Source organism: Lemur catta, chromosome 16 (genome assembly GCF_020740605.2).
Source record: "Lemur catta isolate mLemCat1 chromosome 16, mLemCat1.pri, whole genome shotgun sequence".
Classification (NCBI taxonomy): domain Eukaryota; kingdom Metazoa; phylum Chordata; class Mammalia; order Primates; family Lemuridae; genus Lemur; species Lemur catta.
This window is the reverse complement of record NC_059143.1, coordinates 34,421,438-34,442,051: the sequence shown is the minus strand read 5'-3', so window position 1 is coordinate 34,442,051 and position 20,614 is coordinate 34,421,438. Positions and strand designations below refer to the sequence as shown.

Sequence of the window (20,614 nt, the reverse complement as noted above, 5' to 3'; positions counted from 1 at the left end):
CCCAAAGTATCAGCTAACCCGTTAATACTTATACTAGACTGTTTGTGAATATATCAGCTACTCCATAAAACACCCTTTGTCTGAGTCTGGCATTCAAGCTCTAGAGCCAGGGCCCTGTGGTAGCTCCAGGGGTTGTTGTGAAGGAGGAGAAGAAATGGAGCATTGAGAGAAAGGCAAAGACATATTTCAAAAACAGAAGGCAACGGAGAGGACTTGCCTGATCCTGGTAGGGCCATCCCAACGAAAATCAAATGCCAGCCTTTCCCAAAGAGGCTTTTTACCTCAGCCCTGTGAATTCCTATAGAACAACTGACATAAATTCACATGCAACTAATGGGAAAACTCCTTAAACCACCTCTTGATCCACAATTGCTAATGACTAGGATAATGAAATATGGAGTCTTCATAAACATGAGTGTGCTGCAGCCTCACAAGAAGAAAGCTACAGTGGCCCTGAAGGAGTTCTGCTAAGCTGTTGACCACCTTCAAGAGCCTTGGGGACTTTGTTCTAGTTGTGAGAAGCATCAGCAGGCCACAAAGATGTTTGACATGTGGTCGTTGCCCATGATCCTGGTTTATTGAACAATAAATCCTGGAGGTAGGGATAAGCTTGACATAGTCATGGAATTTCCCATTAGAGCCCTGAATATATTTGAAGTTGTCTGTGCCCTGGAGCAAGTCCTTTTGTGTATGATCTTACTGCAGCATCCAGTCACTATGGACCCATGACAGTTGGCCACTATACTGCATATACAATGTAAACTGGACGGGAAATGGTATTACTTTGACAATAGCAGTGTGTCCTTGGACTCCTAAGGATCACATAGTGATGAAAGCAGCTCATGTGCTTCTTTTTAATACTATGTTGAGATGAATGCCTTCATGTATTGATTTTCCAGGTTCCCTTGATGCAGGGAAGACTGTGAGCGGCTCATAGGGCTTGTAGGAGGATGATGTGCAGTGTGGACAGACAAGCTGCCGCAGAGACCATCCTCCCCTCCACCCCACTCCCCGACTCCAAGTGCTGCCAGTGTACAGACTGCCAGCCAGATGAGAAAATTCCATGTTTTTATGGGCAGAAGAGGAAAAAAAAGGCCCTCTTTGCCTAGGGAGTTATTTTGAGAGGTTGAATTATTTTTCTTTTTAAATTGTGAGAAGTTTGTGTAAAAACGTGTGGAGCTGTAAGGATGGAGAGGGGAAGAAGCGTGGACAGGGAAGAATATTTCTCTGAAAGATTCCAAAGAATGGAGAGGATGTGTGCTATAACAGCTGGCAAAAATCTCCCAAGTAGTTCCTTTTGGTACAGCCTGAAGACTTACCAGTACTGGCCCTGTTCTAAATTTTACTTCTGAGGATGTGGATTTCTGTTTCCTGATGCTGTGTATTAGTCACCCCATTGGCCTGCCTCACAGTAAGTCTGGACTTGAAGTAAACTCAACATTTTTTTCTTTTAAAAACATGTATACACGCACGTAATCCCAAACTGAAAAGGCTCCCTTTGACCTGAGATGGGATAATTTTGGCATGTGAAAAAAATGACTACAGTGGACTCAAAACCATCAAATATGTAAATAAGTTTATAATTATACTAAAACAAGCCACTGTAGGTTGTACCTACTCATTACTCTGAGGATTAATTAAGGGAGAGAATTATTCATTTCAGGGTAACCAGATGTTGATGTGATCAAATTCTTTCTTGAAACATTTCAGCTAATACAATCAAAGGGAATAAAAGAATTAGAAAATCATTATTCTGCAGTTGATAATTATATAGTAGATCTAGGTAACCATCTATGGATGCTAGGCCAAAGCTTGATGGCGAACCTTATAGCGGACGGACTAGGCTGACAGCCCCTCAACTCCTGCCCAACCTTGACATTTCTGGAAACAGGGCAAGCGGCTTTTATGTGCCTTATGCTATAGGAAGCATCAACATTCCCTGTGAAGTTTTTGTGTCTAAAAACTTGAGCCCAAATTTAATCAAATTTGTGCAACTAATTATCAGTTTTAAAAATATATGGGGGATAGAGCAAGAAAACTTCATACCATGAAGAAGCAATCTACCTAATACAAAATATGAGGTCATTCTTCAGGTCAAAAGTCCTAGTTTCTCCAATAGAACAACAGCATTGGAAAAGAATTGGGGGGGGGGCGGTGTGGGTGTGTGTGTGTGTGTATGTGTATATGTGTGTCAAGGAAGATGTGTTTAGAATAAAGGAGACTTCAGAAATATAATTAAGTGCAGTGTAAGGTTTCTAGTTTGAATTCTGATTCAAACTGAAAAGGGGCATCTTTTAATCAAATTACATATGGAGAAAATATGTCTGAGATTTGCTTTAAAATAACCTGGAATGGGGTGGAGTAGAGCCAGTAAAGATTGTTCATGAGTAAATAAATTATTGTACTGTGAGTGATAGGTATATGGGCATTTTGTTTATTATACTTTTTTCTCTAATTTTGTATATGTTTGAAATGTTCAATAATAAAAAGATAAAAGGAAAAGACATCTTCGAGGCAGCTGGAAAATCTGAATCAAAATACGAAGTATTAGATGATTTTTAAAAATTGTGGTTAATTTTGTAAGATCGTGATACACTGGGTTTTTTTTTTTAAAGATCTTGTTAGAGATACATTAAAGTGCCTGTGGTCAAATGGCATGTCTAGAACTTGAATTTAAATAATCAGGGGTGAAAATAAATGAATTTATGTGGTGTGTGTGTCTTAGGGTGGGTTGGGATTGGGGCCAGAGGCAATTGAAACAAGATTGACAGCATGTTGATAATTATTGAAGCTGGTTGGTGGGTACATGCTGTTTTCTCTACTTTTCTATGTGTGTGAAAATTTCCATAATACAAAGTAAAAAAATAAATCCATGTTGGTATTAGAGTAGTAGTAGTGATTAGAAAATTTGGAGGAAAATGTTGAAGTCCAACAATTGTGGACTTTTGTGACAATTGCAAGGTAGGGTAAGATGTCATGAGAGCGTCTGACATGAAAAGTTCTTTGTGTCTTTTTCTGAAGCACTAGGCCAAGATTGACATGCAGTCTTCCACTGGTGCTCTCCAGTGGCCTTTACTTAGAGAGCTTGTAGGTTTGCTTCACAGATCCCTTGTGAGGTGAACTTCTATTTTTGCTGTAAATATAGAAAATTGTTAGAAATAGCTGAAGGCTATTTTATGAAATTCCTACTATACCTTATTCTCAATAACCAGGTAATTGATGGGTGGGGGTGGTGCTGATGGTTAGAGGGAGAGTACCAGTTAACAGATAACTCAAAATTATCAGTGAAATCAGACCACTAAGATGGGCTGGAGAATAGGTTGAAATATTAATACTTAAGGTGAATGAGACTAGCTAGTATCAACATGATTATCAGTTTGCTAACACTTCATTCTTACATTCACTGTTGGCTCTCCCCATTCCTGTTGCTGTCTTCCGCTCGTCAGAGTCTTGTTTCTCAAATTCCAATTTACAGAGTTCACATTTAGCTAGTTCATGAGTTATTTTTATCCTCTGGGCAGACCCTGTACCACTGTTTTTATTTGGTCAACCTACTAGTGGACATACCAGAAGACAGAATTATCTTCCTGGCCAAAACCAGGTGAAACAAAAGTTTCATTCAAAATTACCTGGATGTTGGCTGAGCACGGTGGCTCCCGCCTGTAATCCTTATACTCTGGGAGGCCAAGATGGGAGGATTTGTTGAGCTCAGGAGTTCGAGACCAGCCTGAACAAGAGTAAGACCCCATCTCTACTAAAAATAGAAAAATTAGCTGGACATTGTTACTTCCGCCTGTCTTGGGAGGCTGATGCAGGATGATTCCTTGAGCTCAGGAGTTTGAGGTTGCAGTGAGCTATGATGATGGCACTGCACTCTACCCAGGGTGACATAGTGAGACTCTGTCTCAAAAACAAAAAATTACCTGGATACTGATGTTGATATTCCTTGTGTGTGTTGCTCATTGAATCCCTAGAATCTTTATAAGAGTACTTTTTTATGAGTTTTTTTCCTGTTGTATTTCACTTGAACAGATTAAGATGTTCTCTCCTCCATACTCCTAGATGGACGTAACCCTCCTACACACACACACACACACACACACACACACACACACACACACACTCTCTCTCTCTCTCTCTCTCTCTCTCTCTCTCTCTCTCTCTCTCTCTCTCTCTCTCTCTCTCTCTCTCACACTCTCTCCTTTCTTTCCCCCAACCTCCCCCCCCCTTTATTTCCATTTCTGTATTATAGTGCAGGTTATTTAAGTTCTGCTCAAACTGTTTTTAATGACTTTCAAAAATTTGTTGCAAATTGTAGTTTATAAGTTAATCATGTGAATTCTCAATAATTAGTATCCTGCCTCTTACGGAACAGTGACGGGTGTTCCCAAGTTGTAGTAGAGAGAGTGTGTTTCTTAGCTGTGTTGTGTAATATTACCAAGGCTATTTTTCATTGTTTCTGAGGTGCATATTTTTACATTGCTGAAATCCAGAAGCTGTGATGTCATTACCTCACTTGTAAAACTTTGATGTTATTGCCATGGCATGACTGATTAGCTGCACTCTCTTGGCTTTTCAGTAAACAAATAATTTAAGGACATTTTGAGGAAGGAGCATGATCCTGGCTATTATCTAAAAACCTTTCATCGATATGTTCTCATAAGATCTAGATTGTTATCACCAATAACACATGCAAGTTAAAGATGTCGGTGACTTGCAAGGAAATCTGAAAGATGTTAGTAGAATGGAATAGTGTTTGTTCGTTTTTAAAGAGATGGGGTCTTGCTCTGTTGCCCATACTAGAATGCAGTGGCGCCATCATAGCTCACTGCAACCTCTGACTCCTGGGCTCAAGCAACCCTCCCACGTCAGCCTCCTGAGTAGCTGGGACTACAGGTGGGCACCACTGTGCTTGGCTAGGGAGTGCAGTTTTAAGAGACACTTTATCTGTAAAGCTCTTACTTGAGTTTAGGAGAGTATCATGTGGAAAAATGTAGACATTGATGACTGAAAAGACTCTTCTGTATGTTGAAAGGAATATGTTAATTCATTTTGCTTATATTTCCTTGCTATGTATACAGAAATAAGTAATGATACACCAAGTTGTATCATTAACTTAGTGTTTTCTCCTTCTCAATGGTACATAATTAAATTATATCAGTGGCATCTTCGAGTCAGTGAAATATGTTATCTGCTTTTCAGTATGTGTTTTTGCAGGTAAGAAAATTTTCTAAAACATTGAGTTTTGGAAATAAGTCTGAACAAAGTCTAGTGATCAAACATTAGATACACTATGAATCAGAAATGAGTACATTTGCTGATTAAAACAAACACTTGATGTCTAGATAAAAGTAGATTAAAGCATAAATAGCAGTATGATAGCCATTGAGTTGATTTAATGTCAGTTGACATATTGATTTCCTCATTTGTTAACCTGACCTGGTTTAAAAGGTGACAGTTTCTATTCTACTCAGAGAAAAGGCAGTGGAAAGCATTTTTGTCACAGATTTTAAGAATGAAATTCATTAATGTGGTTTTTTTTTTTTAAATTCCCATTTTGCTTGTCTTCTTTCCCTCCCCCAATATGTGAATGGATTTTGAATAGGGCCTCCTAAGATGAATCACTACAAAGAGTTGTGACCTTATCTGTAAATACTAGTTTCCTACAAAAAGAAAAAATACTCATAGCCAATATGGCAGGATGTTAGCATCTTTAATTTTAATGATGGAACATGGATTTTTTCCCCCTACCTTTCTAGACTTGTGGTGAAATATTTTATAACTTCTTTCAAAGATCATTTTCTTGTTTTGGATTAATGATCATAAGATAAAGGCTATGTGATTTCCAGGCAAAAATAAAAATAATGTAACTGAAATTAGGCAAGATCCTGTATCTATCTGGGAGACAATGTTTAATCTTCTACGGAGAATTTAAAATAATTTTTCTTTCCTATGGTTATAGGGCTACGCACCACCACCTAAAAATGGGATTGAACAGAAACGCCCTGGACGCCCCTTGAATATTACATCTTTGGTTAGGTTATCTTCTGCTGTGCCAAACCAGATTTCTATTTCTTGGGCGTCAGAAATTGGAAAGGTAAAGTTTCTTTCCTCTGGGTAGTATGAAAGTGACCCCACTAGGAGTTTTTTCTCAGGGTGCTGGCCCTAGCTCTTTCAGTTTTCTGATTGTAATCTCTAAAAAGCAGTAATTTTCAATTCAGGGGTGGCTGTGTGGAAATTCTTAAGGTTAAAAACTTTAACTCTCAGGTTTCCTGAGTATTACCTCTTTATTTTCCTGGAAAGGAAATAAGTTTTATATTTCTTAAGATAATGGTTTAATCACAATTGTGTGTGTGTTCAAGTAGTAGTTTAATAAACTGGAAGCCATGGATGATAAATATTTATGGAGAAGAACAAAGCTTTAGCAGTCTTTGGGGGAGATGGTCAAATGTACTCATATTGTGATTAGAAACAATCTGTTCCAGCTTTTACATAAACAGCTGATATTTCAGATATGTGGGCATCTTGTATAAAAATATTTACTTAGAATTATATAATTATTTCCTCTATACCTTCAGGTTGATGAACCTGGCTTTATGCTGTTTTTTACACTCAAAATATATCAATTATGAGATGCTGATAAAAACAACAGGGGATTTACATTTTAGAATTACTTGTTTATATAACTGAAATAATGGAAAAGAGATTTCAAGTTAATTTCTGAACATGAACTTTAATGTTTCTATTTCATGGAAATAAAGGATAATTCTGTTTTGTGGATGGCAAAATTGAGGCATATGTTTATAACAGGATTTTTGTGTTTTACCACAAAGGTAATTGTAGAGCTGGAAGTAACTTACATATATTTGTATAAATTATTGTACACATTGAAAACTTGGCAATTTTTCCGTGTAATGGGAATAATATTCTTGTAATGAGAATAGTATTCTTTTAATTAAAATGATTAATTGGCCTAAAACTTGTACAGTAAATTGGGTATTTAGGTATTCAAAAGGACATTGAAAAATAATATTTAAAATATTTGGTTTGGCAACTATTTAAAGTATTATGTTTACTGTAGAATCAATTGAATGAATATATATAGTGAAATGGTAAGATCTTTTTTTTAGCATTTAGGTAAAATTATATTTCATCTTTTCATAGCTCTATAAATAGCTAACGAAGGTTTCTTTGTGCCACATCTGAGAGGTACGGGATTGGATGCTATTTTCTGGCCTTGCCTTTTTGATTTTTATCATTTCTTCTTGTGTTTTATAAACTGTAGTGGCTGCCACTTTCTCAGTAAAATGCTTGTTTGGGAAGAGGAGTTAATTTATCAAAGCTTTCCTCAGAAGAAAGCTGAGAGCAGGTTCATTGGAGTGATACTCAAAGGCCATGTAACAAGTGGTCTCTTCTGCCAGAATTAGAACTTTGGAACTGTGGGTTTAAAGTGTTAATTCAGACCACTGGCATTTGAACTTTGTTCCTGCAGTGGAACCCATTTTTAAATAAAAATATGAGAGCCTCATTACATAAAGTAGGTAAATACAGAATGATTCTGGTTAGAAGTAGCCATGAGAGGGTACATTTTCACAGTAGCCCCTAAGGTCCAGTTTTGCTAAATAAACAGTTTGAAAACCACTGATCCAAGCTATGTTACCATATCAGTGTGTGCTTTAAAGTGATAAGTGATTGAGAAGTACCTTTAAAATGACTGAGCTTTTATCTCCCCTGAAGTAGCTGAGTTGATTTTGTCCCCTTTCCAGTCATTGACCTTCCTGTAGAAGTTATTTTGAATGTTATTTTTAGAAGCCAGATAAGTATTTTATATAAATAAAGAGAATATTATCTCTCATCTTTAATACAGATTTTTTTGTTTATAGAATTACTCCATGTCTGTATATCTTGTACGACAGCTCACATCAGCCATGCTATTACAGAGATTAAAAATGAAAGGTATTAGAAACCCTGATCATTCCAGAGCACTAAGTAAGTAATATTTGTAAGACTGAGCATATGAGATGCTTTAATGGAAAAAAAAACCAACAAAAACTCACCCACATCAAATATTTATATTAGTATGTATTTATTTAGCTTGTGTATATAGTAGTTTGTATACTTTACCCGGTGAATGAAATCACAGACACATTACCACATACATAATAGTTTTAACTTGTCAAAAGAAGTATAAAAATATTTTTCTTTTCTGTTTACACATTTGACAAGTGTTGGAAACAACCAATACTGCTTGATAAAAACAGTGATGAACGTGTTAGAAAAGCTTTGAAGCTTAGGGTACTGCTGCATTTCAGCTTACTCTCCTAATTGTTTTGTTCTTAAGTCTTAAACAGCTTTCTGTATTGAAACTCTTCTTTACCAGCAGTTTTATTTTTAAAAATTTAAATAAACATGTCTAGAGTTTGCAAGTTCATAATTCTTTAACCTAAAACTGGGAGTTCAGTAATGTTTTCAATACATTAATATTGATTGGTTTTTTTTGTTTGTTTCTTGATCTGTTCAAAGTGTTTGGGAAATTTTAAAATAAGATGCTATGTATTTCTATTAATTCTGTTCCTGTGTCTCCATTAATTTTTTTTTTTAATTTTATTTTTTTTCTTCTTTTTTAAAGTTAAAGAAAAACTTACTGCAGATCCTGATAGTGAAATTGCTACAACTAGTCTTCGGGTATCCTTGATGTGCCCTGTAAGTAAAGCAACAAAATGTTCTGGGGAATTTTACTTTTTATAAGTGACTAATTTTCCTGTAAAAGTAAGTGTGGAAATGAATATTACAATAGAATTCTAAACTAATTATGACAGAAAATACTGAGGACTTGCTAAGAAGTTGTCAGAAAATTACTAATCTAGTTTGAGAGATGAAACCAACTCCCAAGAAAAAGTATAGCAGTCTGTACTTACAGTTGTGTTGTTGGAGTACCAAAGAAGAGATGGGGAGGTCAGGAGTAGTAGATGAAGGCTTCTTTAAAATCAGTAATGTTGGGGGAGCCTTTCCACTTGAGAAGAACTTTATGAGAAAAGTCATGAAATCAGAAATTTATAATGTAGTTTTAGGGGCATTTGATGACTGCTCACCAACGTGAGAAATGTAGTTTTTAAATGGAGAGAAAATTGTGTCAGAAAAAGAGAGAAGGGAATGAATTTGTTGAGTTCCTACTATGTAATCCTCATTTAACTGTCTTAGCAAACCTTTGTGGAGCAGTGTCAGATGAAGAAACTCAGACCGAAAGAGGTTGGCTAACCAAATTGAACAGTTAGTAATAGAACCAGGATAAATATTTTAATGTTCTGACATTATTCCAGTTCTCTTTTTAACATACTATGCTGCCAGATTGGGCTAAAATATAAATGTCCTGATTATAAGTACATCTCTCTATTACCCTGGAAAGTGGTATTTGTAGATACTTTTCTTTCTGAAGCTTTAATTTTTTTTTAATCATTATTTACTTAAAAAAATTAACTTGCCTTTCTTGAAGAAGAGTAGGATTTTGTGAAATTGGGATTGCTTAGAAACTAGGAATCTGTGGTTATCAAACTCAGAGATAGGTGTGCATTTCCAGCACAGGAGGACATTAATACCCTGGGCAGGGGGAGGGGGAGGGTAAGTAGGTATGGCAGAGGCTCTAGAGAGAGTATGTGATTTGGACCCATGACCTGTGCTCACAAGCTCCATGCAAACCTTTAAACATGAGCTCTTTTGAGTATCTTCACATTATCTTTTTTTCCCCTTCTAATGTTAAAATTGACATTAGAGTAAAACAATTTAAATTGCCATTTTATTGCTCACAAACAATTGGATATTGACAGTTTTTATAGTTTAATCCTAGTATATTTAGCACACACTAATTGCTGGTTATATTCTACACACAATCACTGTATGGGGCGGGAATTCATGTCATCTTTATTTTTTGTTTTGTTTTATTTGCTTTAGGGGCAAGGTCTCGGTCTGTCACTCAGGCTGGAGAGCAGTGGTGTGATCATAGTTCACTACAGCCTCAAACTCCTGGCCTCAAGCGATCCACCTGCCTCAGCCCTCCCAAGTAGCTGGGACTACAGGCTCAAGCCACCCTGCCTGGCCTTTGTGTTTTAGTATGTCAAGCTATTCTATTGGGAGGAAAATCTACTCAGTTTACATAAGGAGCTCTATAGTTGCACAATGCCATTTTCTTAGGATCTGTTTGGTTTTTCTTTCCTTCAAACAGACTGCATTATACATGAAAACAGCTAAAACAAAATGCAGTGGGCAAACATACTTTCTGAAAGGATTCTCAGATTTTCAGTAATAGTGAAAGTAGTATATCAGAGAGTTTAAGATTCCTTCAATATAAGGTATGGTGGCTCATGCCTGTAATCCCAGCACTCTGGGAGGTCAAGGCACTCTAGGAGGATCACTTGAGGTCAGGCATTTGAGACCAACCTGGGCAATATAGCAAGACCCCATCTCTAGAAAATAAGAATAAAAGAATAGGGAGCAGTTCTTTTCAAACATGTCAATTTTAAGAAAATTAACTTTTCAATTTGAAGGGATGAAGTAACAGGACAAGTATTTTTTTAATCTTGCTTTAAGCTTATTAAATAGTTTTTTTTCCTCTGTTTATAAGTAACAACATGTCTGTTTCTGAGACTCTTTGGAGCTTTTCCTCAGAGCTCATCCTACCTGATTTTTTCAGAATACTTTCTAAGAAAAGAATGAATGATACTCTTTGGGCTGTGTAGTAGGGTTAACACAAAGTTGGGTAGCTAAACTACAGTATATGGTATGTATTAATTAGAAGACTAAACACAGGTGTTTTGATCAGATTTGATGAATGGATGGCAGACATTAGATGATGAAAGCAGCCTTTGAGGAAGAAATAGTCCTAGTATCAGTTGGAAAAAGTAGAATGGAGACCAGCCAGCTAACTGTGGAAACAACACAAGATCTAGTGCACTAACGCAAAATGGAGAAGGAAATAAATGGATCCCAGGCATTTGAAGGATAAGTGGTGGACCCTGGATTTATTTGGCAAAAATGAGAAAAAAATGATAGCATAGTGGTGGTGAAAGAAATGTTTGTTGTATTTTTCACAATATATTTACAAAATGATTTAGAGTAGACATGAGTCTGAATAGTGGGAGCAAGTTCCAAAATGTATGTTTTCATTGATGAAGTTCCTAGTGACTGTAGGCATGAACTTCTCCATATCTTTAGACAGAGCTGGTAGTTTGACCCTGATAAGTAGGTGTGAGTGACTGGAGTGTGTTTGATATGTTATATACACATGCTTATATATATCATTACCGTCCTTAGGACCTAAGGAAGGTAATTTCACAGTACTTATTGAAAAGGGATCAGATTGAGCATGCTTCATTATATTTCTGACCACAATATCTGATTTTTGCATGGGAGTAAACTTTGTGATATTAGCTAGTGAATTTCCAGTCTGTCCTGCAGAAGTGGGCTGAGTAGTTGTGGGGATAGAAGAGGAAAGATGGGTTTGATTTTTGTCTCTTGAGATATTCTGACTGATCTGTTTAAAAAAAAAAAAGTTCCCCTAAAAAAAGTTTGGAACCACCAATTTGGGCCATTTTTGACTTATAAACTCTTTTTAATTTAGATTCCTACCAATTAGTCAAAAGTGAAGTGAATATCAATTTAAATACTACCTGCCTAACATTTTCTAAGAAAAATGTGTTGCATTGGTTAGACACCATTTCATTCATAAAAATAATCCATTGCAAGAAAGCATTGTTACTGATTAAATTATAATTTAGCGCATTCAAATGATTTTTAATAGCATGCAATAATCAGTATTAGGAAATCAATCAAATTTTTCTAGCTAGTAATAAATGCTTACTTAGGGAATGCTCATTAACTCTTGTGAAAGACACTAGAGTAGGATTAAATTTAGGATCAGAAACTTTTATAGTCCTGGATATTCTCACCTCTGTATGCTGTGGAAATTACTGCCTTAAAAGGCAGTGACAGGAGTGATGAAAATGGTGTAGAAGAAGAAAAAGGCAAAAACAGTGGTTTGCAAAATGTGGGCCAGGGATACCTGAGGGTCCTTGAGACTCTTGAGGAGGTCTACAAAGTCAAAACCATTTTTATAATAATACTAACACATGATTTCAGGTGTTTTGGTTCTTACTCTGTTATAAAGCGATGTTTAACAGCTTACCTGACAGGTGATGATGTCATTGCTCTGATAGAATGTGTACTTGTATCCTTTGTCTTATTTTCAAATATCTGTTTTAATTTCTAATGTAATCAATATTGATAAATGTAGCTCACATACATAACGCTGAAGTTCTTAGTTTTTTAGTGTAAAGGAGTTCTGAAACCAGAAGTTTGAGAATTGATAACCTATAAAAACCATGGTAGGCTGAGTTAAAACATTATTTTAAAGAAAAATATTATAAAAGTTGACAAATAATACCTACTTTATTATAAAATTCAAGTAGAATAGAAACAAAATGAAAATTTAAAATTAACAAGGTCTGTTATTCAGAAGTAACATAATATTAATATGTTATATCTTTCTAGATTTCTTTGTTCATAATCATGTATGTTTATTGGAAAAAATTGCATTGTGTTATATATACTGTCCTATGGATTGCTGTTTTTAAATTAACAGTGTGTCTTAAATATATTAGCATATATAAATCTCTTATTTTAATCACTATAGGCATTTTGTTGAATGGGTATAGTGTAACTTATTTATTCAACCTATTTTAGTCGTTATTTGGGTGATTTCCAATCACTGTAAAAAAGCCGACTCACTTATATTGATGGAAAATTCCTGAATCAAATGCCAGCCAATATTTATACCAGTACTATTTAGAAAGAATAGTAACGTGACAACAAAAGGATACCTCCTAGGAATACAAGGATAGTTTGATTTTTAGAAAGTCTATTAATAAGTCAATTACTCATCTTATAATTGAAAAGATGAAACAGCCTGTGATCATCTCATTGGGTGCTGAATAGGTATTAAGTCAATATTGATTTTTAATAGAACAGAAACTTAGCAAAATAGGAAAAGGTGGATAAGTAAAACCAAAAGCTAGCATCATGTGTAATGTTACAAAACTAGGAGTGTCTCAGGAATGTGAGGAAACATTTATTTGAATTTGTGTTATAGCTCCATCAGCTGTGTCTCAGTGAGTTTTATTTACTTATTTATTTATTTATGTATTTATTTATTTTTCAGTGTTGATGATCAAGGTAGAGTATGTTTTAGCCACTTGTATTAATAGCTTCATCTTCATTTCAAAAATAGAAATATAGATAACAGCTTTTCTGGGGTCATAGGATTGTTTTGAGTATTATAGGTGATTCATGTAAAATCTCTTAGCATACTATAATACTCTAGATAAGTTAAGGGATAGTTTGTTATTAAAGGACAAAAAATATAAAAGCACATGTTACAAGAAGATAAGTTGCCTCAGGTTTTATTCTACCCTTTTCTGTTCTAAATGATGAGTTCTGATGTGCTGCGTACTTGCTCGAGTCACTGTTATTTTTAGGATCCGTTTTAGAGTCCTGGTTAGACACTCAGGTAGAGGCAGCTGTAACACAGTGATAAGAGTATGGACTCTGCAGCCAGAGCTTCTCAGTTCAGATCTTAGCTCTGCCATTTTCTAACTCTGTAATGTTAGTCAGGTTTCTTAGCTTCTTTGTCTTTAGTTCCCTCATTTATAAAATGGGGATGATAATATCACCCTTTTTATTATAATTGTTAAATTTAAATGTAAAAGTGTTTTGGGGGTTAATGTAAAGTACTCAACGCTGTACCTTGCATGTAGGTAGAACTGTGTAAGCATCACTCCTGTGTTGATTATTTGGCTAAATTATTTTCTTTTTAAATTGCAGAATAAGCAAGTGTTCATTTTAGAGGACTTAGAAATTAGAGATGAATCAAAAGAAAAAAGAACATCCTAAAAATTCTGCCACCCAGGCAGAGTTAAGAATGTTATAATTTTGCTGTGAATTCTTCCAAACTTTATAATGTGTATAAAGAAGTCCATCCTTCATCTTTTTCTCTTTTTCTTTGCCCCCTTTCAGTCTTTTTTCATTCATTCTACTGTCTGGTCAACAAACACTGAGCATGTACTATGAGGACAGTGGGATTTAGTGGTGAATATAGACACAGACTCTGTCCTTGAGCTTAGGATCTAGTGGGAGAAACAAATATTCAAATAAAGTAACAGACCTGGTTATGGACATATTTTCTGTAAAGAAAGTATGTGAGGAAGTTTGAAGGGTTATATAGGAAAACCTGATCTAATTTAATTTGGGTGTTGTGTATCTCTTGGTCAGGAGACCACCACGTATTGGAATAAGAATTGAACAGAGCACTGTAGATATTCAAAAGTACATTAAAAAATTGACACATTTGGTTACATGAAAGTAAAAAATTTTCATAAACAGATGGAAAATATATTTGTAGTTCATATCACACATAAGGCTGATTTCTCATACAAAGAACTCCTATAAATAGACAACAAAAGATTAATAATGAAAAATGAGAAAAGGTTATAAACTGACAATTCTTAGAGACACAAGTGACTCTTAGAAGTAAAAAAACCTCAACTACTACTTACATAATAGTAAGAGAAATGTAGTTCACAACTATGATAGAATATTTTTCAACTACCAGATTGTCAGAGATCCAAGAACTCAGTAACACTATATTGACAAGGTCAAATGGAACCAGCCACATTAATACACCTGTATGTGTACATCAATAGGTAACCTTTGTGGAAGGTAGTATGTTAATGTGACAAAAATCACAAATGTACTTTCCCTTTGACCCAAAATGTTTACTTCTAGGAATTTATCCTATAAATATTTATTACAGCATTGTTTGTAGTGATAAAAGACTGGAAACAATTTAAATGTCCATCACTAGTATGCTGGTTAAATAAATTATGGTGCCTTCATATAATGGTAGCTTTTTATATACTGATATATGTGCGGTAGTCACCAAGGTGTGTGACAGAGTAAGATGCGGAATTGTGTGTATTGTATGCCACCATTTGTGGGAAAATATTTTTCAAAATTTATGCTTACGTGTGTATTAGGACGTGCAAGAGACAGATAACAGTGGTTTTCTCTGAATAGGGAAATAGGGAACCAGGTGAGGAGTCTTGTTTTTATTGTATATATATTGTTTTCTACCTATGATTTACATGTTAACCTATTTTATAAAAATGAATTGGTCTTTCAAAAGTCATAGGGCAATCAGTGAATACATAAAGTACATAGTAATCTTGATGGAAATAAATTCTGATTTGGATTTCTTTTTCATTTTGATCATCTTGTATGTTGTCTTCGGACTTTATGACTGACTACATTTCGTTTGAGGCTTTTTTCTCCTTCTGAACTAGTTTTCTATGTTGTGTTCCCCGTCCTATAGTTAGGAAAAATGAGGCTGACAATCCCATGCCGTGCAGTGACTTGTACACATCTGCAGTGTTTTGATGCTGCCCTTTATCTACAAATGAATGAGAAGAAGCCCACCTGGATTTGTCCTGTGTGTGACAAAAAAGCTGCCTATGAAAGTCTGATATTAGATGGGTAAGTATATCACTTAACAGCTATTGGCTATGTCTTTGTTGAGTCTAATATAAATTCTATGCCAGCATAAAGACCAGATGTTTGTATGTTTTCTGTTTTATATTTTATATGATAATCAAACTTATTTTTTAAACTGTGGTTAGTGGCCCTTTTGTCTTTACAATATGATTTGTGTTGAGGCCAAGAGGGTGTGTAGTTTTCTTTTATTTTTGCATCCCAAGATCAGATTTTATAGAGCCAGTAGGAAATGGAAAAGTCTGTTTGCTTGTTGTCATTTTGCTTGGCTAGAACTTCTTGAAGTAGCAATTAGGGTCTGTGCAAAAATACCAGAGAAAGCCATAGTTGCATTACATAGCTATGAAGTTCAAAACTGGAATTCATGCTCAGGTTTTTCTGACTCCTGAACCCAAACTCTCTTAAGCATCATCTCATCTTGTTGTACATGTCAGAATTTGGAAAATGGTATGAACTTATTTTCAATAAGTGTGAGGTATCCTTTTTTTCAAATAATACTTCTTTAAAAATTGCATATGTCATCTGTGTACCACTGTAAGAATTAGAAAATATAGTTAATGGAAAAATTAAAATCATTAACTCCATCTTGTGGGGTTGTTCATCTTTTTTGCCTTTTAATTGTATTTACTGTGACTTTTTTTTTCATTCGGAAGCTTTACATTTTGACTTCGAGTCTGTCTTTTGCTTTTCGATTCCTGTCTTTAATTTGTTTAGAAAGTCCTAGAGATTTTATAGAAACATTCACTTGTTTTTTTTATCAGATACATTTATCATTTTGTTTTTTTCTAATTATGCAGTTCTTCCATCATGCATTGATTGCTTCATGAAGTCATTCGACACAACACTTATTGAATACCTGTTACGTGTCAGATACTGGGTCTAAAATGGTGAATAGAGCACTTCTAATGTGGGAGACAGTAAGAAATTGTATATTAAATGTCAGGTGCTGTGAAGGTAAAGAATGACTCTATGTGAGGAATATTGAAGAGGGGGAAGAAACTTCGGGGTAGTGAGTAGGTGATCTCATTAAGGTAGGGATCACCCCACCCTAGCACCCAAGTTGCTAGTAGTCTCAACAGCATTTATTGAGTAATCTCATTAATAGCTTTTTATATAAATAGTGGTGTTAATTTCGGAACTGTTTCATTGATCAAAGTACTCGTTGGCCAGTATTTTGATTATTGGGTTTCTGTCATGCATTAATATTTCTTAGGCCATTTCTTTTCAAAATATTTTGGACTAGTATCAATATATTCTGCCATAGTCATTTGAATAAAAGTGTTCTCAAATTATATAAAATAATCATTTTTGGATTTTGGTTGGAATTATGCTGTTTTCAGTATAATTGGGGAAAATAAATATCTTCTCATGAAGGAGACATTTTTTTCCATTTTTACTTATTTTTATCAGCTTTATTGAGGTATGAGAGCTACATATATGTAAGGTGTACAAGTTGATAAATTTTGACCTATTTTTATATACCTGTGAAATAATCACCCCAGTCAAGGTCATGAACATACCCATCACACCCGAAGTTTTCTCATGTATCATTGTAATCTGTCCCTGTCGCTCAGTCCTCAGGCAAATACTGATATGTTTTCTGTTGCTATAGATTAGTTTGGATTTTCTAGAATTTTATATGAATAGAATCATAAAGTATGTGCTTTCTTTGTCTAGCTTCTTTAACTCAGTGTACTTACTTGAAAAACATCCTGTTGCTACATATACCGATAGTTCATTTTTATTGCTGAGTTCCATTCCACACCAGTTTTTAGCTCACATGTTGATGGGTTGTTTCTGATTTGGAGCTGTTGCAAATAGAGATACTATGAACATTCACACCCAAGTCTTTGTGTGGACTGAGGTTTTCATTTATCTTGGGTCAATAACTAGGAGTACAATGCCTGGTAACGTGCTAGGTATATGCTTAACTTTGTAAGACACTGTCAGATTATTTTCTAAAGTGCTTGTACTATTTCATATTCTTACTAGCAGTTTATCAGTTTCAGTTGCTCTGTATTCTCACCAACATTTGGTATAATTTTATACAGTCTAGTGTTATATAGTGGTTTCCCATTGTGGATTTAATTTGCCTTTCTCTTACTACTAATTGTATTGAACATCTTTTTGTGTGTTTATTTTTCATCTGTATCCCTTTGGTGAAGTGACTTTTCAAACTTTTGCCCAGTTTTTAATTGGGTTGTTTGTTTTCATATTATTGAGTTTTGATGATTCTTTATGTATTTTGGATATAAATCTGTTACCAGATGTATGATTTGCAGATGTTTTCTGCCATCTTTTTAGTCTCTTAACATTGTCTTTCAGATTGCAGATGTGCTTAATTTGAATGAAGGCCAATTTATCAAGGTTTTCTTCTATGGATTGTGCTTTTTGATAGTATTTTAAGACATTTTCCGTAACTCAAGGTCACAAAGATTTTTGTCTGTGCTTCCTTTAAGAGTTTTATAATTTACTTTCACATTTAAAAGACCTGCCATTCATATCAAGTTAATTTTTGTGTATGGTGTAAGGTAAAGATCAAGGTTTTTTGAGGGGAGGGTTATATGGCCATGTGATTGTTGTACCACCATTTGTTGAAAAGATAGGTTTTTTCCTCATTGAATTGGTTTTGGACCTTTTTCAAAAATCAGTTGACCATATATGTGTGAATCTATTTCTGGACTCTGTTCTATTGATTTGTTCGTATTTATATCAATACTGCATTTTCTGGAAATCAGGTAGTATGAATGATGTTCCAACTTTGTTCTTTTTCAAAATTATCTTGGCTATCGTAGATCCTTTGCATTTCCATACAAATTTTAGAATCAGTTTGTCAATTAGAAAAACTTGCTGGGATTTTGATTTGTATTGCATTGACTCTGTAGATCAGTTTGTGGTGACATAACAATACTGAGTGTTCTGATCTATGAACATGATATGTCTCAGTTTAAGTCTCAGCAGTGTTCTGTAGTTTTCAATGTATCTTGAGCATCTTTTGTCAGATTTATCCCTCAACATTTCATATTCCTATGTGGTACTGTTTTTTTCTTTAAAGTTTTGGTTGTTGCCAATGTATAGAAATATAGTTGATTTTTGTATATTGCTCTCATATCAAGTTATGTTACTAAAATCACTTTATGTAGTTCTCATAGCTTTGTTGTAGATTGCATAATATCTTCTAAATAGACAGTAATGTTGTTTTTGAATAAAAAGTTTTATTCCTTTCTAATGTTGGATGCCTTTTAGTACGTTGTCCTGCTTTCTTGCACTGATAGTCTGATACTCTGATGAATTACATTGATTGAGTTTTGAATGTTAAACTAACCTTGTATTCTGGAAATAAACCCCACTTGGTCATGATTTGTTATCCTGTTTATTTGTTGTTGGATTTGCTTTGCACAGTTCATGGGAGATGTGGGTATTTAAATTTTCTTGTAATATCTTTGGTTTTAGTGTCAGAGTAATGCTGACATTGTACAATGAATTGGGAAGTGGTAGTATTATTTATCCTTAAATATTTGGTAGAATTCCCTAGAGAAGACATTTGGCCCTGGGATTTTCTTTGTGGAGAAGTCTTTAACTACAAATCCAACTTCTTTAACAGACATGGTGCTTCTTAGATGTTATCTATTTTTTTCGAGTGAACTTGAATACGTTTGACTAGAATTTTCTCAATTTTATCGATCTATTTAAAGAACCAGACTTGGGGTTTCCTTGACTTTTTCTCTTTCTGTTCTGTTCTTTATTTCCCTTTTCTTGCTTACTTTCACTGTCATTTGCTCTTTTTCTAGTTTCATAAAATTATTCATTTGAGACCTTGTTTTCTAATAGGGGAAGATTAGGGCTATAAATTTTCCTGTAAGTACTACTTTAGCTACTATCTACATATTTTATTATATTTTCATTTTCATTCAGTTCGAAATACTTTCTAATTTTTGTTTTATTTTGTTTTTGACTCATGAGTTTTGGTTAGTTTCTAAATATGGATTTTTCATACATTTTTCTGATACTGACTTCAAATTTAATTCCATTTTTGTCATATGACATAATTTGTGTGCTTCACTTATTTTAAATTTGTTGAAACTTTTTATGTCCATATTCCTCTCTCCTTTTATTGCTTGCTCTTTCTCCCACTCCTATGATTCTTTTTTCTTGATATTAAAGTTTATAAAGTATTTTATTGCATAATAACTTCCGTTTGCTATATGTGCTGTGTTAGAAGTTGTTCTTACCACCAGTCCCAGCTAGGAGACTCCAGAGACTATTTCTGTTTAGCCTGTGATATTTTAGGTGATAGTCGGTTACTCTTGTGTTGCCTTTTACTGATGTAAACCCTAAGAGGAGGGAGGTATAATAGTAGTTGTAAAGTATGAAGTATTGAAATAACCGCCTCTCTCCCTCAGAAAAAAAGGTAGCATTACCTCTGTTTCCAAGGTAATATGTATTACTTTCTTGGTTCACTTTTGAACAAAGCTGTTGATTACATGTATGCACTTCTTAATTGGTTTATAGGCTTTTTATGGAAATTCTCAGTGACTGTTCTGATGTGGATGAGATCAAATTCCAAGAAGATGGTTCTTGGTGTCCAATGAGACCGAAGAAAGAAGCTATGAAAGTATCCAGCCAACCGTGTACAAAAATAGAAAGTATGTACAGAATGGCAGCAGAGAGCAAAGCAGTGAGACTTGTGCAACATTATCTTTCTTTATCATTATTCTTGGCCACTGGAGTTCACTGTGCTAACTTCACCTTTTGACCATATGTAATTTCCCCCACAAATGATTTTTATTCTTTCCTGAAGACATGTGCTAAAGTTTATGCCACCTTATCAGCTTTTTCATAGTATATTTTCATATGTAAAATAAATGAAACAATCATCTAAAGCGATTTTGATACATTTCTTACAAAATGAAAAGTCACAAATTATATTTATATGGACAGTTTTTCAGAAGTGTTTTTAGGGTATCTGTAGGTGGAACCCCAGCTGGAGGTGTGGTTGGAGAGGCTGCATCATTGATTA

General features: G+C 34.7%; 1 protein-coding gene across 6 annotated transcripts in view; it reads left to right on the top strand.

Moving 5' to 3' along the window:
* Nucleotides 1-20,614, top strand: part of PIAS2 (protein inhibitor of activated STAT 2) — a 79,924-nt gene that overhangs the window by 41,987 nt on the left and 17,323 nt on the right. For all 6 annotated transcript variants that reach the window (XM_045527274.1, XM_045527271.1, XM_045527270.1 and 3 more), the window contains 5 exons: nucleotides 5,963-6,097; nucleotides 7,884-7,989; nucleotides 8,630-8,703; nucleotides 15,419-15,579; nucleotides 20,107-20,240. In XM_045527274.1, coding sequence (XP_045383230.1) covers nucleotides 5,963-6,097; nucleotides 7,884-7,989; nucleotides 8,630-8,703; nucleotides 15,419-15,579; nucleotides 20,107-20,240 — 610 coding nt within the window. The remainder of the gene's footprint in view (nucleotides 1-5,962; nucleotides 6,098-7,883; nucleotides 7,990-8,629; nucleotides 8,704-15,418; nucleotides 15,580-20,106; nucleotides 20,241-20,614) is intronic.